General features: G+C 41.7%; 1 protein-coding gene across 1 annotated transcript in view; it reads left to right on the top strand.

Annotated features, from left to right (window-relative positions):
• Positions 1 to 1,187: 1,187 nt before the first annotated feature.
• PSTPIP1 (proline-serine-threonine phosphatase interacting protein 1) overlaps positions 1,188 to 20,287 on the top strand; it is a 54,189-nt gene continuing 35,089 nt past the window's right edge. The window contains exons 1-3 of the mRNA XM_060755722.2: positions 1,188 to 1,647; positions 6,772 to 6,872; positions 10,058 to 10,132. Coding sequence (XP_060611705.2) covers positions 1,615 to 1,647; positions 6,772 to 6,872; positions 10,058 to 10,132 — 209 coding nt within the window. The 5' untranslated portion in view covers positions 1,188 to 1,614. The remainder of the gene's footprint in view (positions 1,648 to 6,771; positions 6,873 to 10,057; positions 10,133 to 20,287) is intronic.

Here is a 20,287-nt window from a genome sequence, read left to right as displayed (position 1 = left end):
GCCACTGGATTAGCTGTTGCTATGTGAAGTGGTCCTTTTTGAGGCTACTGGATCAGCTAGAGTGGCCCTCCATGAGGTTACTGGATCAGCTGTTGCTAGGTGAAGTTGCCCTCTGTGATGCCACTGCATCGGCTTGAGTGGCCCTCTGTGAGGCTACTGGTTCAGCTGTTGATAGGTGAAACGGCCCTTTGTGAGGCCACTGGATCGGCTGTTGCTAGGTGGAGTGACCTTCTATGAGGCCACTGGAATGGCTAGTGTGGCCCTCTGAGATCACTGGATCAGCTGTTGCTAGGTGAAGTGGCCCTCTGTGAAGTCACCGGGAAAGAAATACGACATATGTATACGAGGTGAAGGGAGGGAGGAAGAAAGGAAAGAAAAAGGGATGGAAGGAAGAAAAAAGGGGGAGGAAGGAAAGAGAAAGGAGGAAGGAAGGAAGGAAGGAAGGAAGGAAGGAAGGAAGGAAGGAAGGAAGGAAGGAAGGAAGGGAAGAGATAGGAAAGAAAGAAGAGGTATATGAGGGAAACGGAGGAAGGAGAGACAGCAGCACAGAGGCTTGTTGCTCCTCTTCCATCTGTACTAGAATTAAACCCTTTGTCATCTCCCACTCTCAATGCTGTCAGATCCTGGGAGATGTAGTTTTGCAAGGGCTTTCATCTTCTCTGGGATAGAGTGTTAATGCGGCCCCCAAGGACAACTCCCAGGATTTTGTAGCTTTGTGCCACGGCAGTCCAAAGTGGCATCAACCCGCATTAATGTACGTTGAATTGCAGCTTCACTGCTCATCATCACCCGCGGCTTCAAGCGAGCCAAGACATTGGAGGCCGCAGCCTGCTTGGGATCCCATGCTCTGAATGTCAACATTTCTGGCCCGAGGCCTCCCAAAGCAAGGCCTCCATTGTGCTAGTTGTTGTGCGCCTTTGCTCACATTAGTATTCCGGTGGTGCAGTGCGCTCCCTTCTCGTTCCATTCATGTTCAGTTCAATGTCAGCCCGGTGCATTTGCAAAAAATGATGCATTTCCTCTGTTTCGAGGTTGGAAAACCCTTCCGTTCTTGCAGCAATCGCTGAGCCGGCAAGACCGCAGCTCCGCTTCCTGTGTGTACATGATTTGGGCCTAGCAATATATACATACATACATATATATACATATATAAGATAGGCAAAAATATATAAACAACACAAGGACCAAGATTTTGGTCCAAAATCCAAGTTTGGTTTTGTTCCAACCGTTTGTCGTTGTGTGTCTCTCTTTTTCTGTACTTTCTAAAAGGTAACCCACAAAACACAAAAGCCTCTGCTTTGCATACTGACAACTTTTTTTTCTCTTTCGGCTTCCTCATTGCGTTATTATATATATATATTCGTCGCTTGCCAGAAATGAAAAGAAGAGGGGTGGAGCGAAAAGTGGAACGCAAGAGGAAAAGAAGACCTCGCGGGTGAGGCTTTTGGGGTGTCGTCTGCTCCCCCCTTCGGAGACATAAACGTCGCCACAAACTTCCTCCCAGGGAACCGTTTTTGCACTTTGTCAAGAAGAAGAAAATTTTCCTTTTCGGCTTGGAACAAAGTGCCTGTTATTCGGACGCCTTTGGCACCGTTTTGGACTGCCTTCCTCGTCATGGCACACCTGCAGTTTAAGGATGTCTTTTGGGTAAGCGCCCATGCCTTGCCATCGAGAAGAAGACGCAACACTTTTATTATGTCTAATAAGTGCCTGGCACCTGTCGCCACAATTATTTTGGTTGAGTCGCACTCAACATTGAGTGCAATGAACTATTTACTGTATAAACTGGCTACTACTATTATTATTACTACTATTACTATTATTATTTTGGCTCGGTAGAACTGAACATTGAGTACATTCAACTATTTACTATATAATAATAATTTCTTTCAACTTGGTAGAACTGAACATTGAGTGCACTCAGTTATTTACTTTTTTTTTCTCGGCTTGGTAGAACTGAACATTGAGTGCACTCAACTATTGATTATATAATAATAATAATAATAATAATAATTATTATTATTATTATTATTGGCTTGGTAGAACTGAACATTGAGTGCACTCAACTATTGATTATATTATTATTATTATTATTGGCTTGGTAAACTGAACATTGAGTGTACTCAGTTATTTACTATATAATAATTTTTTTCTTGGCTTGGTAGAACTGGAGTGCACTCAACTATTTACTACATAATTATAATAATAATTATTATTATTATTATTTTCGGCTTGGTAGAACTGAACATTCGCTTTGAGTCACCTGAGGGCTGAGAAAAGCAGTATAGTAGTAAATAATTGAGTGCACTCAGTGTTCAGTTCTACCAAGCCAATAATAATAATAATAATTATTATTATTATTATTATTATTATATAGTAAATAGCTGAGTGCACCCCAGTTCTACCAAGCCAAGAAAAAAAATTATTATATAGTAAATAACTGAGTACACTCAATGTTCAGTTCTACCAAGCTGAAAATAATAATAATAATAATAATTATTATTATTATATAGTAAATAGTTTAGTGTACTCAAAGTTCAGTTCTACCAAGCCTATTATTATTATTATTATTATTATTATTATTATTATTATTGGCTTGGTAGAACTGAACATTGAGTGCACTCTACTATTGATTATATAATAATAATAATAATAATAATAATTATTATTATTATTATTATTATTGGCTTGGTAGAACTGAACATTGAGTGCACTCAAATTATTTACTACTATACCGCTTTTCTCAGCCCTCAGGTGACTCAAAGCGAATGTTCAGTTCTACCAAGCTGAAAATAATAATAATAATAATAATAATAATAATAATAATTATTATTATTATTATTATTATATAGTAAATAGTTTAGTGTACTCAAAGTTCAGTTCTACCAAGCCTATTATTATTATTATTATTATTATTATTATTGGCTTGGTAGAACTGAACTTTGAGTACACTAAACTATTTACTATATTATTATTATTATTTTCAGCTTGGTAGAACTGAACATTTGCTTTGAGTCACCTGAGGGCTGAGAAAAGCGGTATATAAATAAAGTAAATAAATAAACAAACATTGAGTGCACTCAACTATTTACTATATTAAAATAATAATAATAATAATTATTATTATTATTATTATTGGCTTGGTAGAACTGAACATTGAGTGCACTCATCTATTTACTATATTATTATTATAATAATTATTATTATCAGCTTGGTAGAACTGAACAATGAGTGCACTCAACTATTTACTATATAATAATAATAATAATAATAATAATTATTATTATTATTATTATTATCGGCTTGGTAGAACCGAGCGTTGAGTACACTCAACTATTTTCTATATAATAATTATAATTTTTTTCGGCTTGGTAGAACTGAACATTGAGTACACTCAACTATTTACTATATAATAATTTCTTTCGACTTGCTAGAACTGAACGCTTAAGCGGCTGAGGGTGAAAAGGAGGGGGCCTGAGGTGGTTAGGAATGGTGGGAGTTGTAGTCCAAAACACCTGGAGGGCCCAAGTTTGCTCATGCCTGGTGTAGATGCACCATCAAAATGCCTGATTCAGACTAACGCCGCTTCCTATTCCAAGACACAATGATATTTCCCTGGGAAAATCTGACATTGGGCTTAATCTGGTGTGAAACGGGTGAATCAGTCGGAGCGTAATGGTTGGGATGATGCATCCGAAGGCAGAAATTCACATTTTTTGCAGCAACTTCAAGCTGGATCCTTCTCTGCTGGGTTCGTCTCCGTGCTGGGAATGGCAAAGGCAATAGTAGGTTTGGCTTGCGGCTCTTTGTAACTTCCAATGAGTGGAATCGTTGGGTTTTTCTTTCAACTTATTATTTTCCTAAAGGAGAACCTGATCTGCTCCTAAGAGAATCTCACTCTTCTTAGGGTATCATTGGAGGGCCTTTTTGGGGTACTTTTTGGGTGCATTTGCACTGCAAAACGAATACAGTTTAATTGCAATGGCTCAATGCGATGGGATCCTGGGAGTTGCAGTTCGGCAGGGTCTTGGCGTGTTATATTTCCTCTGTTCCTTCTGCGGTTAATTGAGAACTTCTCTTTTTCCAACCAAAGCCCTTCCAGGAACAAAGGCAGTGGTTTGTCTCACAGCTGGTAGTGCTTTCCACCCAATTTGGACTGAATGCAATGCTCTTATTTCAAAAGTGGCGTCAAACTGCATTAATTCTATAATACAGATGCAGCCTGCACTAGGCTTGGCTGATCCAAAAAAATGGTTCAAAACTCGTTTCGGATGTAGGGGCGCTGGTGGTTCGATTCTAAAGTCAATTCTGATTTTCACAGAAAAAAATATGTTCAAAGCTTTTCGAAACTTCCAAGACTTTCGAATCCTTTCATTAATAGTTTGAAAGTGTTATTTCCTGTTTCATTAGGTGGTCTTTACTTTGAAAGTAGTTGTTTTACTCCAGAAGCAGGGAAAAGCAAGCAGAGGAAATTCTTTCCTTTTCTGGTTTAAAACTGCTTCTCTGGCTGCAAAACTGGCTTCTCTGGCTTGATCCAAGGCCAGGAAATTCTTTCCTTTTCTGGTTTAAAACTGGCTTCTCTGTTTTTAAAACTGGCTTCTCTGGCTTTAAAACTGGCTTCTCTGGCTTGAGCTGAGGCCAGGAAATTCCTTCCTTCTCTGGTTTAAACCTGGCTTCTCTGGCTTTAAAACTGGCTTCTCTGGCTTGAGCCGAGGCCAGGAAATTCTTTCCTTTTCTGGTTTAAAACTGGCTTCTCTGACTTGAGCCGAGGCCAGGAAATTTTTTCCTTTTCTTGTTTAAAACTGGCTTCTCTGACTTGAGCTGAGACCAGGAAATTCTTTCCTTTTCTGGTTTAAAACTGGCTTCTCTGGCTTTAAAACTGCCTTCTCTAGCTTGAGCCGAGGCCAGGAAATTCTTTCCTTTTCTGGTTTAAAACTGGCTTCTCTGACTTGAGCTGAGACCAGGAAATTCTTTCCTTTTTTGGTTTAAAACTGGCTTCTCTGGCTTTAAAGCTGGCTTTTCTGGCTTGAGCCAAGGCCAGGAAGTTCCTTCCTTTCCCAATTTAAAACTGCCTTCTCTGGCTTTAAAACTGGCTTCTCTGGCTTGAGCTGAGGCCAGGAAATTCCTTCCTTTTCCTGTTTAAAACTGGCTTCTCTGGCTTTAAAACTGGCTTCTCTGGCTTTAAAACTGGTATCTCTGGCTTGAGCTGAGGCCAGGGACCAGAAGTGGAGAAAAGCTGAATAATTTCTGACTCACTTCAGGAATTGTAACAAAAATGGTGGGAAAAGGATCGGAAGGGCAAAGGGACTTCTGGTTTTCTTAAAAACTTCAAAATCGCTCTGAAAAGATTATTTTTCCAATTTTATTCCGAATTATGAATATTCCGACTGTACCTAACCATGCCTGGCCCGCACCACTCTGAGTTTAGTAAGGCAGCAGGACTAAAAACCTCGAGCTTCTTTATCCCCACTTTAGCTTGCAAACCATCCTATACTGGTTAAATAAGCACAAACCATTGTGATCAGTGTTCGTTCATTTCCAAACATTCCCTTCTTAAGTTAAGTAGCATCGCATTGATAGGAGAGCATCATAGGCCTTCGATACGTTTCTAGGTGTTTCCATGCTCAATTTTTATGACTGCGAGAGCTGTTCAGTAGTGGAACTCTCTGCTCTGGAGTGTGGTGGAGGCTCCTTCTTAGGAGGCTTTTAAGCAGAGGATGGGTGGCCATCTGTCGGGAGCGGGGAGGGCTTTGAATGCAATTTTCCTATTGGAGCTCAGCCTGTGATTGTGTTCCAGGATCAGGGTGCTTTGGATGTGGGGAATGATGTCAATGAGTTGCAAGATGAGTTTCAAAATGGTAGCGGTTTGGCCAGTGATGTTGATGCAGAGAATGACCAGGAGATCCCTGTGCAAAGTGTAGTTTCCCATGATAATGTCCCTGAGGGGTGTGGGGATGATAGTGTGTTTTCTGGATTGTTACCGAAGAGTTCCCATGATAGGGAACATGAAAATAGCTCAGCACCTGGCCCAGCTGCAGAAATTAATGAGCAAATAGATAATGAGCAAATAGATAGATGAGAGGAGATCAGTCAAAACAGGAGAGCCGAACAGTGGCTTCGGTGTTCTGCCAGGCTTTGAGAGAAAAAGATAAGAACTTCTCAGTTGAAGCGAAACCAATTTTTGAGCGCTAGAGGCATAGCGTAATGAGGAGATAAAAGTCCCAAGTACAGGATATGGGATTCGTTTGGAATCAAGTCAAGATCTCGTCTTTGTTTCATGGAAGCTTTGCTTGGAAAATTCATGTTTTAAGTGCCTTTGTTTCATGGTTTTGATTCTTGGATTCTATGCTTTTATATTCATGCCTTGGGTTCATGATTTCTTGCATTTAATGTCCCTGAGGGGTGTGGGGATGATGATGAAAATAGCTCGGCACCTGGCCCAGCTGAAGAAGTTAATGAGCAAATAGATAGACGGAAGCAGATCAGTCCAAACAGGAGAGCCGAACAGTGGCTTCGGCGTTCTGCCAGGCTCCGAGAGAAAAAGATAAGAAATTCTCAGCTAAAGCGAAACCAATTTCTGAGCGCTAGAGACATAGCTAACGAGGAGATAAAAGTCCCAAGTACAGGATATGTAGCCAGATGAAGCATCGTTTGGAATCAAGTCAAGACCTTGTCCTCTGTTTCATGCCATTTTGGAAACAAGATGCAGAATTAACCCAGAACAGAACCAGGTCGACTAATTAGCTGTTTAATCTCTTAATTAACTCCTAGTGCAAAGAGTTCACTGTTCACGCCGGATACGATGCGCTCCTGCAGCGATTGCTTGACGGGCGGAAGATGTGCAAAGACGTGGAGGACTTAATCAAACAAAGGTAAGGAAAACGGTCGATCAAGGCTGGGAGATCATTAAACTGGTTCGCTAAGCATTCATGAATCATTTTGGGAGTCAAAAGTGACACAGACGTGGACTATTTTTAATAGAGATGAGTAAAGATTTCTTCCAGGCGATGGAAATGTTGCTTTCGTGTGCCCTTCAAATCCTTCCGATTCCCTAAAGTGAACCTATCTTGAGGTTTTCTAGGCCAAACTTGGCTTTTTTTTTTAGACTGAGAGAGTGTGACTCAAATAATAATAATAATAATAATAATAATTTAATTTAATTTAATTTAATAATAATAATAATAATAAAATATAAATAAATTATATTAAATTAAATCTAAATAAATTTTATTTATTTATATCCCAGTTTTATTTCGGTTGAGTAGAACCAAATATCGAGTGCACTCTGGGATTTCGGATATAAACGTATTATTATTATTATTAATAATAATAATAATAATTTGTAACCTGGTTTTATGGATGTGATTGGGACTCAAAGCAGATCACGACAATTAGGCAATCATTTCAGACCTCCAGCATATAAATATTAAAGTAGGATTTTTAATATTTATGGCAGTGAGCAAGCTTGAATAGCATTGAGTAGCCTTCCAGCTGCAAAGTCAATCAGTGAGGGTATCTGCAAAGAGGTAGTCAAACAATATCTGTGGAATAAAGTCCAGGGTGGGAGAAAGAATCCTTATCCACTTGAAGCAAGTGTGGATGTTGCAATTAGCAAGCTTAAATAGCATTGAGTAGCCTTGCGGCTGCAAAGTCAATCAGTGAGGGTGTCTGCATAGAGGCAGCTTGGCCTCTGTTGCCTGGAGGCATCCTCTGGAATAATGTCCAGGGTAGGGTAAAGAATCGTTGTCCGCTTGAAGCAAGTGTGGATGTTACAATTAGCAAGCTGGAATAGCATTGAGTAGCCTTGTAGCTGCAAAGTCGATCAGTAAGGATGTCTGCATAGAAGCAGCTTGGCTTCTTTTGCCTGGAGGCATCCTCTGGAATAATGTCCAGGATGGGAGAAAAAATCCTTGTCTGCTTGAAGCAAGTGTGAATGTGCAATTAGCAAGCTTGAATAGCATTGAGTGGCCCTGCAGCTGCAAAGTCAATCACTGAGGGTGTCTGCATAGTGGCAGCCTGGCCTCTGTTGCCTGGAGGTATCCTTTTTTGGGAAGGATGATTGTTGCTCTCTGGAGTTCTCCTGCTTGTGAGCGGTGTTGTTTATTTACTGTCTTGCTTGTGATGTTTTTTTTAGTACTGGTAACCAACCAGATTGTGGTCCTTTTCACAGTTTCCTCCTTTCTGTTGAAACTGTCCACGTGCTCATTGTGGATTACAATGGCTTTCCTGTGTCGTCTGACATGGTGGTTGTGAGAGTGTGTTCTCAGATATGTTGTGTCCAGGTTGGTTCATCAAGTGCTCTGCTATGGCTGACACCAGAATGAAGACCGTAAATAATGAGTACCAGCGAGAAACAGGGGAACTCCAGACAGCAAACAATCAAGTGCCAGTTAACACACCTCCCAAACAAAGGGTGCCTCCAAGCAACAGTGGCCAGGCTGCCTCTATGCAGATACCCCACTGATTGACTTTGCAGCTGCAAGGCTACTCAATGCTATTCAAGCTTGCTCATTGCAACATCCACCCTTGCTTGAAACAGGCAAGGGTTCTTTCTCCCACTCTGGACATAATTCCACAGATATTGCCTGACTACCTCTTTGCAGAGACCGTCGGTTATTGACTTTGCAGCTGCAAGGCTACTAAATGCTGTTAAAACTTGCTCATTGCAATATCCAGACTTGCTTGAAACAGATGGAGTTCTTTCTCCCACTCTGGACATTATTCCACAGGTATATTATATACACCCACTTGTTACCTCTATGCAGATACCCTTACTGATTGACTTTGCAGCTGCAAGGCTACTCAATGCTATTCAAGATTGCTCATTGCAACATCCACACTTGCTTCAAACAGGCAATTGTTCTTTCTCCCACTCTGGACATAATTCCACAGATACACACACACACCCTCCACTTGCTTCACTACCTCTATGCAGATACCCTCACTGATTGACTTTGCAGTTGCAAGGCTACTCAATGTTATTCAAGCTTGCTCACTGCAGCATCCACACTTGCTTCAAACAGGCAAGGGTTCTTTCTCCCACTCTGGACACAATTCCACAGATATTGCTTGACTATCTCTATGCAGAGACCGTCAGTGAATGACTTTGCAGCTGCAAGGCTACTCAATGCTATTAAAACTTGCTCATTGCAATATCCACACTTGCTTGAAACAGACAGGGTTCTTTCTCCCACTCTGGACATAATTCCACAGATACACACACACACACTCCACTTGCTTCACTACCTCTATGCAGAGACCCTCACTGATTGACATATTTCCAAATGAAGCAGAAAGTGTTTGATGATCAGGACATCTGTAGGGAGACCAAGGCACTTGTTTATAAAGCTATTGTCCTCCCAACCCTGCTATACGCCTGCGAGAAGTGGACTGTCTACAGACGTCAGATGCAACTCCTGGAACGATTCCATCAGTGCTGCCTCCGGAAAATCCTGCAAATCTCTTGGGAAGACAAGCGGACAAACGTCAGCGTGCTGGAAGAAGCAAAGACCACCAGCACTGAAGTGATGGTCCTCCGCCATCAGGACCGGCCACATTATCCGGATGCCCGACCACCATCTCCCAAAGCAGTTGCTTTACTCCGAACTCAAGAACAGAAAATGTAATGTTGGTGGGCAGGAAAAGGGATTCAAAGAAGGCTCAAAGCCAACCTTACAAACTCTGGCATAGATGCTGAGAACTGGGAAGCCCTGGCCCTTGAGCGCTCCAGCTGGAGGTCAGCTGTGACCAGCAGTGCTGTAGAATGTGAAGAGGCATGAATGGAGGGCAAAAGAGAGAAACGTGCCAAGAAGAAGGCGCGTCAAGCCAACCCCGAACGGGACCGCCTTCCACCTGGAAACCGATGCCCTCACTGTGGGAGAAGATGCAGGTCAAGAATAGGGCTCCACAGTTACCTACGGACCCACCCTGGAGGATTATCCTACTCGGACAACGAGGGATCGCCTAATTAAAATGTGGATTCTATATAGCTGTGTGGAAGGGACCTAAGATGAATGGAAACACAGTCAACTTGTAATTGTGTTTTTCCTTTCCGCAGGGCGCAGGCCGAGGAACGTTACGGGAAGGAGCTGGTGCAAATTGCCCGGAAAGCGGGAGGCCAGACGGAAATCAAGTGGGTGTAAACTTAATGGCAAACTGTTTAAGATTGAATTCATTCTAACCATTCCATCCTTATTATATACAATCAAGAAAGGAAGGAGTGGGTCTGGGTAGGTCGTTGAATCACACAGTTGGAAGGGACCCCAAAGGTCATCCAGTCTAACCCACCTTTTTCCATGTAGGAAAACACAATCAAAGTGCTTCCTAATTCTTAGATGGATTCTTTCCTCCTGCAATTTGAATTAATTTCTCCATCATGTCCCACATACTGGATTCAGGAGTGTTGGAGTTTGGCCTGTGATTGTGTTTCAGGATCAGGGTGCTTTGGATGTGAGGAATGACGTCAATGAGGTTCAAGATGAGTTTCAAGATGGCAATGGTTTGGTCAGTGATCTTGATGCAGAGAATGACCAGGAGATCCCTGTGCAAAGTGTAGTTTCCCATGAGAATGTCCTTGGTTGTGTGTGTGTGAGGATGATTGTGCTTTTTGAATTGTAACCAGAGAGTTTCCATGATAGAGAACATGAAAACAGCTCGGCACCTGGCCCAGCTGCAGAAATTAATGAGCAAATAGATAGATGAGAGGAGATCAGTCAAAACAGGAGAGCCGAACAGTGGCTTCAGCGTTCTGCCAGGCTCTGAGAGAAAAAGATAAGAACTTCTCAGTTAAAGTGAAACCAATTTCTGAGCACTAGACACATAGCGTAATGAGGAAATAAAAGTCCCAAGTAAAGGATATGTAGTCAGATGAAGCATCGTTTGGAATCAAGTCAAGATCTCGTCCTTGTTTCAGGGAAGCTTTGCTTGGTAAATTCATGTTTTAAGTGCCTTTGTTTCATGGTTTTGATTCTTGGATTCTATGCCTTTATATTCATGCCTTGGATTCATGTTTCCTGATTTCTTGCATTTTATTTGGAAAATGTTGACTTTGTTTTTATGGACTTTGCTGGACTATTACCCTGGACTACTTTGCTCCTATTTACCTTCCTACCTAATTGGATTTACCTATTTCTTTAAAGTGTTTTTTACTTTGCTGCTTTTTACTTATCTTCAATAAAAGGGTTGTTTTTTCCTATTCAACGTGTGGTGTTTAAAGTCAGAGGATTATTCCTGTTCTGGAGTGCAACAAGAAGAACATGTACATGTAAATATCTGGAGACGTTTTCCACCAAACTTGGGGAGATGTAATTCACTCTGTATTGAGAACAGCTTGCTTGCTGCTCAGAAATGTCATCTTCACTTTGGCGAGATTGGTAGTTGTATTATTATTATACACGTTGTAGATCAGTCAGAGGCTGATGGCTAAACTGAGGAGTTAGAGAGGATTGTGAGCTTTCCTGTGGTACAAAGTGATAGGCCTTCAAATCTGGGAAATTCGAGTCTGGGAAATGATAATTCTCTTTGTGAGAAAACTGGCTCAGAAAGTACAAAGGCATTCAGAGGAGTCAGAAGTAGCAACAGCAGATAAGGAATCGAGTGAAGATGGGCCAGAGATGTCAATGCCTTGATCCATTCATTATTAGCTGCTACTTCCCAACAGATGTCAAGTGGTGTTATACTGGCTAAACAGTATAATTTCTCCAATGGTGTAGGGCATAGACATCCTGTGATATTGCGGCATGTGGCATGGCTCATTAAGAGCCACACTTCACTGTGGCGAGATTGGTAGTTGTATTATTATTATTATTATTATTATTATTATACATGTAGATCAGTCAAAGGCTGATGACTTAGAGAGGATTGTGAGCTTTCCTGTGGCACAAAGTGATGGGCTCTCAAGTCCGGGAAATTCGAGTCTGGGAAATGATGATTCGCTCTGTGAGAAAACTGTCTCAGAAAGTATAGGGCTTCAAGAGCATTCAGGGGAGACAGAAGTAGCAACAGCAAATAGGGAATTGAGTGAAAAGCTCAGTGATAACAAGGGTTCCCAGGAGAAACCACCTGTAGTTGCGGAGATCAACAAAAGTCTTTGTTTACAGATCACAGCAGAAAATAGATTGCGTTGTTCAAAGAGATTACATGGAAAAATTGGGGAGAAAATTCATGGGAAACTAAATGATTTCACGGGTGTCTATTAAACAGTTGGTTGTTTACCTAAAGTTCAGTTCAGGCAACGTAGCGTTAAAGTGAGTTCCCTGGTACTTGGTTCACGTCAAGCCTTGGTTTTGGATTTAAATATCCTGGAAGTTTTCTATGTTCCTGTTCTTGTATTCCTGTTCAAGTTTTACTAATTATTCCTTCTTGTTTACTTATGTTGTACCTGTCATTTCTGGTTGTTCCTGGACTTTGTCACCTTTGGATCTATATGAGACATTCAGATTACTACTTGGTTATCACCTGTTGATAAACCTTTTGGGATCATATATCTTTCTTTTTTATTCCTGATTTTTATATGTTTTCTATATGTTTTTCCAAAAAACCGTTTGCTCATATTCCTGGGCTCTTATGAGGTGTGATGGTCATAGGTGTTTCCAGGCCTGGAGTGCAACGATACAATACATTCTCAACACTATACATTTCAATACTCTTTGAAAACGTAATTGCAGATGTTAATGCAACTTCAATCTTTGAAAATGGAATTTCTTCTTTTAAAAATGCAGTTGCACTCTTGGATCATGCAATTGCATCTTTGAAGCGACTGCCTTTCTCTGTCTTGTATTCTCAAATTGTATTAAATTCTGTATTGAGGAGGCTTCCTTGCTGGTCAGAAATGTTGTCTTCACTTTTGCTATATTGGTAGTTGTGTTATTATTGTTATTGTTCTATTATTATTATTATTATTATTATTATTATTATTATTATTATTAGCCATCCCTTGCCACGCGTTGCTGTGGCCCAGTATGGTGATCTGGAAAATAAAGTAATGGTTTCTAATATATGTAATGTCTTGATGCTTGTGGGTAAACAGTATTCTTTGTTGTTTCTATGTCAGTGTTGATGTGGAGATTGTCTGGTTCGCCTACCCTGGAACATGCAACACATAATTGTCCTTCTTTAGGGGTCCCATTCAAATCTATGACACTATATCTCTCTGTGTGTGAATCATATCTATCTATCTATATCTGTGGCTGGATGGCTCTTTGTCAGGAGGGCTTTGATTACGTTTTCTTGCCCTGGTGAACGGAGTTGGACTGGATGGCCTTAAGTATGGTGGTTCTGTGTGAGAAGTTTGTCCCAATTCTGTCATTGGTGGGGTTCAGCATGCTCTTTGATTGTAGGTAAACTATAAATCCCAGAAACTACAGCTCCCAAATGTCAAGGTCTATTTCCCCCAAACTCCACCAGTATTCACATTTGGGCATATGGAATATTCCAATATGCCAAGTTTGGTCCAGATCCATCACTGTTTGAGTCCAAAGTGCTCTCTGTATGTAGGTGAACTACAACTCCCAAACTCAAGGTCAATGCCCACCAAACTCTTGTAGTATTTTCTGTTGGTCATGGGAGTTCTGTGCCCCAAGATTGGTTCAATACCATAATTGGTGGAGTTCAGAATGCTTTTTGATTGTAGGTGAACTATAAATCCCAGCAACTACAACTCCCAAATAACAAAATCAATTTTTTGGAGTGAAGGACATACATTGGGTTGTTAGGTGTATTGTGTCCAAATTTGGTGTCAATTCCCCCAGTGGTATTTGAGTTCTGTTAATCCCACAAACGAACATTACATTTTTATTTATGTAGATTATTCTAAGGCAGTCAGTATTTTTGTGCCAAACGGGTGCATCTACATTGCAGAATGAATAGTTTGGTCCCACTAGAACTGCGACAGAATAATGAGAGTTGTTGTTTTTGGGCGAGGCTATTGGAAATTCCATAACCAATTGGAAATAACTACACCATAAAATTAATTGAAAAGGTAAAAATGATGTGAATCTCCATGAACAGTTGGAGACCACCTTTTGGAAACCACAAGTCAAGAGAAGCATGACCTTGTTAGAAGTCAACCCTTTGAACAAGTGATATTCATAAGCATTCATGTCATGGCACACAGGTATCTCAGTTGTTAAACTGAAGAACCATATCTTTACACTGTCAAGGATAAAGGCACGTCATTACAAAAATATATTTGATGTCTTGTCGAAGGCTTTCATGGCTGGAATCACTGGGTTGTTGTAGGTTTTTTCGGGCTATATGGCCATGTTCTAGAGGCATTCTCTCCTGACGTTTCGCCTGCATCTATGGCAAGCATCCTCAGAGGTAGTGAGGTCTGTTGGAACTAGGAAAAAGGGTTTATATATCTGTGTTTATATAATATATATTATAAAATATATTTGGTTAGCAACAGATGGTTGTTTCTTTGGAGTTGTAATTGCAGTTGCCCGAAAGACAGACACCCCCTGAAAACCTCTTAGTTTAAAATATGCCCTTAGAGGTTACTATTTCCAACAGAGGCTCCAGACTGAAGAACTACAAATCCCACTTTTCCACAGCATTGATCCACGCCGCTCCAAGTGGTGCCAAACCACATTAATTCTACAGTGTAGATGCATCCAAGGTCTAGAACTACAGAAGATGCCCAAAATGTTATTTCGAAACTTTGCAAAAAAAAATAAATCCTTAGGAAATGCAATCAAAATGCAAAGAACGGGCAAGCGATAGAAATTCTGACTCATAGAAGCAGGAAGAACTATGCTTTTGATATACTTCCTGTGCTTTAAATTTAGCATCGTAACTTGCAAATGTACAAAAGGAAGGAGAACTAGGAGCTCAGAGTACGCACATTTCCTATTTGGTGCAAGATTGGTTCCTGCAAAGCTTGGATTAATCATTACGTTAGGCAACAACGTGCAGCCTTATGCAAAAAAAGGCTGGGCCTATATGGCTTTAGCTTGGATTTCCATATATGCAAAACGTCTATGGGTTCGACTGCCCAGTTCAAAAATACAATCGGACCCCATTTTATGTGGGAAGATAGTTTGAACGGGCGTATATGAGATATAAGTTGTGTCTTGGAAAGTTACCAAATTAACAATAGAGTTTCTGGTTGCTTGAGAGTTGTTATAGTACAATTGGGGGTCGGGACCCTTGGGGGGGTCTCAAGGGGGTGTCATAGGGGCCAACAAAGACCATCAGTAAACACAGTATTTTCTGTTGGTTATGGTGGTTCTGTGAGGGAAGTTTGGCCCAATTCTATCGTAGGTGGGGTTCATAATGTGCTTTGATAGTAGGTGAACTATAAATCCCAGCAACTATAATTCCCAAATGTCAAGATTTATTTTCCCCAAATGCCACATTTTGGCATATTGAGTATTTGTGCCAAGTTAGGTCCAGATCCATCATTGTTTGAGTCCACAGTGCTCTCTGGATTTAGGTGAACTACAACTCCCAAACTCAAGGTCAGTGCCCACCAAACCCTTCCAGTATTTTCTGTTGGTCGTGGGACTCCACCAACTCCATCGTTGGTGGAGTTCAGAATGCTCTTTGATTGTAGGTGAACTATAAAACCCAGCAACTGCAACTCCCAATTGACAAAATCAACCCCTCGCCCAACCCCACTAGTATTCAAATTTGGGTATATTGGGTATTTGTGCCAAATTTGGTCCAGTGAATGAAAATACATCCTGCATATTGGATATTTACATTACAATACGTAATAGTAGCAAAATTACTGTTATGAAGCAACAACGAAAATAATATTATGGTTGGGGGTCACCACAACATGAGGGTCTGTATTAAGGGGTCATGGCATCAGGAAGGTTGAGAATCACTGCAATAGAGTTTCTGGTTGCTTGAGAGTTGCTATAGTATAGTGGTTCTCAACCTTCCTAATGCCGCGACCCCTTAATACAGTTCCTGATGTTGTGGTGACCCCCAACCAGAACCCTAACATTATGAATCGCCATGTAAATAATGATCTGCAGGATGTATTTTCATTCACTGGAGCAAATTTGGTACAAATACCCGGTATGTCCAAATCTGAATACTGGTGGGGTTGGCGGGGGGATTGATTTTGCCATTTGGGAGTTGTAGTTGCTGGGATTTATAGTTAACCTGTAAACAAAGAGCATTCTGAACCCCACCAACAATGGAATTGAACCAAACTTGGCACACAGTTCTCCCATGACCAACAGAAAATACTGGAAGGGTTTGGTGGCCATTGACCGTGAGTTTGGGAGTTGTAGTTCGCATATATCCAGAGACCACTCTAGACTCCAACAATGATGGATCTGGACCAAACTTGGCACGAATACTCAATATGTTCAAATGTGAACACTCATGGGGTTTTGGGAAAATAGACCTTGAGATTTGGGCGTTGTACTTGCTGGGATTTATAGTTCACCTACAATCAAGGAACGTTCTGAACCTCAACAATGATAGAATTGGGCCAAACTTCCCACACAGAGACCCCCATGACCAACAGAAAATACTGTGTTTTCTGATGGTCTTTGGCGACCCCTCTGACACCCCTTCGCGACCCCTCCAGGGGTCCCGACCCCCAGGTTGAGAAACACTGCTATAGTATATAGTATAGTATCCCTCATACTATACCATAAACTGTGTTTTGCAGCGTTTCTTAACCTGGGGTTGGGACCCCGGGGGGGGGGGGGGGGTTCAAGGGCAGTGACAGAGGGTTCGTCAAAGACCATCAGAAAACACAGTATTTTCTGTTGGTTATGGTGGTTCTGTGTGCCAAGTTTGGTTCAATTCCATCATTGATGGAGTTCAGAATGTGCTTTGATAGTAGGTGAACTATAAATCCCAGCGACTACAACTCCCAAATGTCAAGATCTATTTCCCCCAAACTCCATCAGTGTTCACATTTGGACATACTGAGGACTCATGCCAAGTTTGGTCCATATCCATCACTGTCTGAGTCCACAATGCTCTCTGGGTGTAGGTGAACTACAGCTCCCAAACTCAAGGTCAATGCCTACCAAAGCCTTCCAGTATTTTCTGTCAGGAATGGGAGTTCTGTGTGCCAAGATTGGTTCAGTCTCCATCTTTAGTGCAGTTCAGAATGTTCTTTGATTTTAGATCAACTATAAATTCTAGTTGGTGAATGAATTAGAACCAGACATCCTGAGGAGTGAGGTTGAATGGGCCTTAAGAAGCATTGCTAACAACAAGGCAGCAGGAGATGATGGGATCCCAGCTGAACTGTTTAAAATCTTAAAATATGATGCTGTCAAGGTGATGCATGCCATTTGCCAGCAAATATGGAAAACACAAGAATGGCCATCAGACTGGAAAAAATCAACTTATATCCCCATACCAAAAAAGGGAAATGCGAAAGACTGCTCAAACTTCCGTACAGTTGCCCTTATTTCTCATGCCAGTAAGGTAATGCTCAAGATCCTGCAAGGAAGACTCCAGCAATACATGGAGCGAGAGTTGCCAGATGTTCAAGCTGGGTTTAGAAAAGGCAGAGGAACGAGAGACCAGATTGCCAATATCCGCTGGATAATGGAGAAAGGCAGGGAGTTTCAGAAAAACATCTACTTCTGCTTCATTGACTATTCTAAAGCCTTTGACTGTGTGGATCATAATAAATTGTGGCAAGTTCTTAGTGGGATGGGCATCCCAAGCCACCTTGTCTCTCTCCTGAGGAATCTGTACAAGGACCAAGTCGCAACAGTCAGAACTGACCACGGAACAACAGACTGGTTCAAGATTGGGAAAGGCGTACGGCAAGGCTGCATCCTCTCACCCAACCTTTTTAACTTGTATGCAGAACACATCATGCGAGGATGTGCGGGGCTGGATGAATGCAAAGCTGGGGTGAAAATTGCTGGAAGAAACATTAACAACCTCAGATATGCAGATGACACCACTCTGATGGCCGAAAGCGAGGAGGAGCTGAGGAGCCTTCTAATCAAGGTGAAAGAAGAAAGCGCAAAAGCCGGGTTGCAGCTAAACGTCAAAAAAACCAAGATTATGGCAACAAGAATGATTGACAACTGGAAAATAGAGGGAGAAACCGTGGAGGCCGTGACAGACTTTGTATTTCTAGGTGCAAAGATTACTGCAGATGCAGACTGTAGACAGGAAATCAGAAGACGCTTACTTCTTGGGAGGAGAGCAATGTCCAGTCTCGATAAAATAGTAAAGAGTAGAGACATCAGACTGGCAACAAAGATCCATTGCCTAGTCAAAGCCATGGTATTTCCTGTAGTCACCTACGGATGTGAGAGCTGGACCTTAGGGAAGGCTGAGCGAAGGAAGATCGATGCTTTTGAGCTGTGGTGTTGGAGGAAAGTTCTGAGAGTGCCTTGGACTGGTAGAAGATCCATCCAGTCCATCCTCCAGGAAATAAAGCCCGACTGCTCATTGGAGGGAAAGATACTAGAGACAAAGCTGAAGTACTTTGGCCACATCATGAGGAGACAGGAAAGCCTAGAGAAGACAATGATGCTGGGGAAAGTGGAAGGCAAAAGGAAGAGGGGCCGACCAAGGGCAAGATGGATGGATGGCATCCTTGAAGTGACTGGACTGACCTTGAGGGAGCTGGGGGTGGTAACGGCCGACAGGGAGCTCTGGCGTAGGCTGGTCCATGAGGTCACGAAGAGTCGGAGACGACTGAACGAATGAACAACAACAACAATAAATTCTAGGAACTACAACTCCCAAATGTCAAGATCTATTTCCCCAAACTCCACCAGTGTTCACATTTGAGCATACTGACTATTCATGCCAAGTTTGATCCATATCCAACACTGTCTGAGTCCACAATGCTCTCTGGATGTAGGTGAACTACAACTCACAAATTCAAGGACAATGCCTACCAAACCCTTCCAGTATTTTCTGTTCGTCATGGGAGTTCTGTCTGCCAAATTTGGTTCAATTCCATCATTGGTGGAGTTCAGAATGCTCTTTGATTGTAGCTGAACTAGAAATCCCAGCAACTACAACTCCCAAATGGCAAAATCAACCCCTCTCCCAACCCCAGCAGTATTCAAATTTGGGTGTATTGGGTTTTTGTGCCAAATGTGGCCCAGTGAATGAAAATAAATCCTGCATATCCGATATTTCCATGATTCATAACATCATGTTATGGTTGGGGGTCACCACAACATGAGGAACTGTATTAAGGGGTCGCGGCATTCGGAAGGTTGAGAACCACTGCAACAGAGTTTCTGGTTGCTTGAGAGTTGCTATAGTGTATAGTATCCCCCAAACTATACTATAAACTCTGTATAGACTGATATTCATATTGAAATACAGTAATGGAAAGGAAATGAAGTCAGACGCATTGTCGAAGGCTTTCATGGCTAGAATCACTGAGTTGTTGTAGGTATTTCGGGCTATATGGCCATGTTCTAGAAGCATTCTCTCCTGACGTTTCGCCTGCATCTATGGCAAGCATCCTCAGAGGTTGGGTCATTGTAACACAGTTTTGCTGCTTTACTGTATTATAAGTAATATATAATACAATATAGATGACATGATGGCAACAGTCTTGGAGAGCAATGGCTCCCAAAGTGACCCATTTAAGGTGGAATCAGGTATGAAACAGGGATGTGTTATTACCCCAACCTTATTTTCCAACTTCATCGCTATGATACTTCATCTTGTTGATGGGAAGCTTCCCACCGGAGTGGAAACCATCTATTGGACAGCTATTTAAACTCAGCAGACTGAAAACCAAAACCAAGGTCACAACAAAATCTGTTATAGAACTCCAGTATGCAGATGATAATGTAATCTGCGCATTCAGAAGAAGATCTACAAGCCACTCTTTCCAGAATCATACGAGAAGCTCCGCCTGTTGTTGAACATTGAGAAAACCGAGGTATACCTTGGCAGCCACTTCTCCACAAAAGTCAACATTGACACTGAAATACAACATTGCCTGAGCTCTGCGAGTGCAGCATTTTTCCGAATGAAGCAAACTGTGTTTGAGGACGGGGACATCCGTAGGGAGACTAAGGTGCTTGCTTATAAATCTATTTCTGCTCCCTTGGCAGCCACCTCTCCACAAAAGTCAACATTGACACTGAAATACAACACCGCCTGAGCTCTGCGAGTGCAGCATTTTTCCGAATGAAGCAGTGAGTGTTTGAGGATCAGGACATCCGTAGGGAGACCAAGGTCTTTGTTTACAAAGCTATTGTCCTCTCAACCGTGCTGTGGGAGCCACCTCTCCACAAAAGTCAACATTGACACTGAAATACAACACCGCCTGAGCTCTGCGAGTGCAGCATTCTTCTGAATGAAGCAGACAGTG

This window comes from Anolis sagrei, chromosome 9, assembly GCF_037176765.1.
Source record: "Anolis sagrei isolate rAnoSag1 chromosome 9, rAnoSag1.mat, whole genome shotgun sequence".
Classification (NCBI taxonomy): Eukaryota; Metazoa; Chordata; class Lepidosauria; order Squamata; family Dactyloidae; genus Anolis; species Anolis sagrei.
The sequence above is the reverse complement of the archived record's forward strand: the minus strand, read 5'-3'. Positions and strand labels throughout refer to the sequence as shown.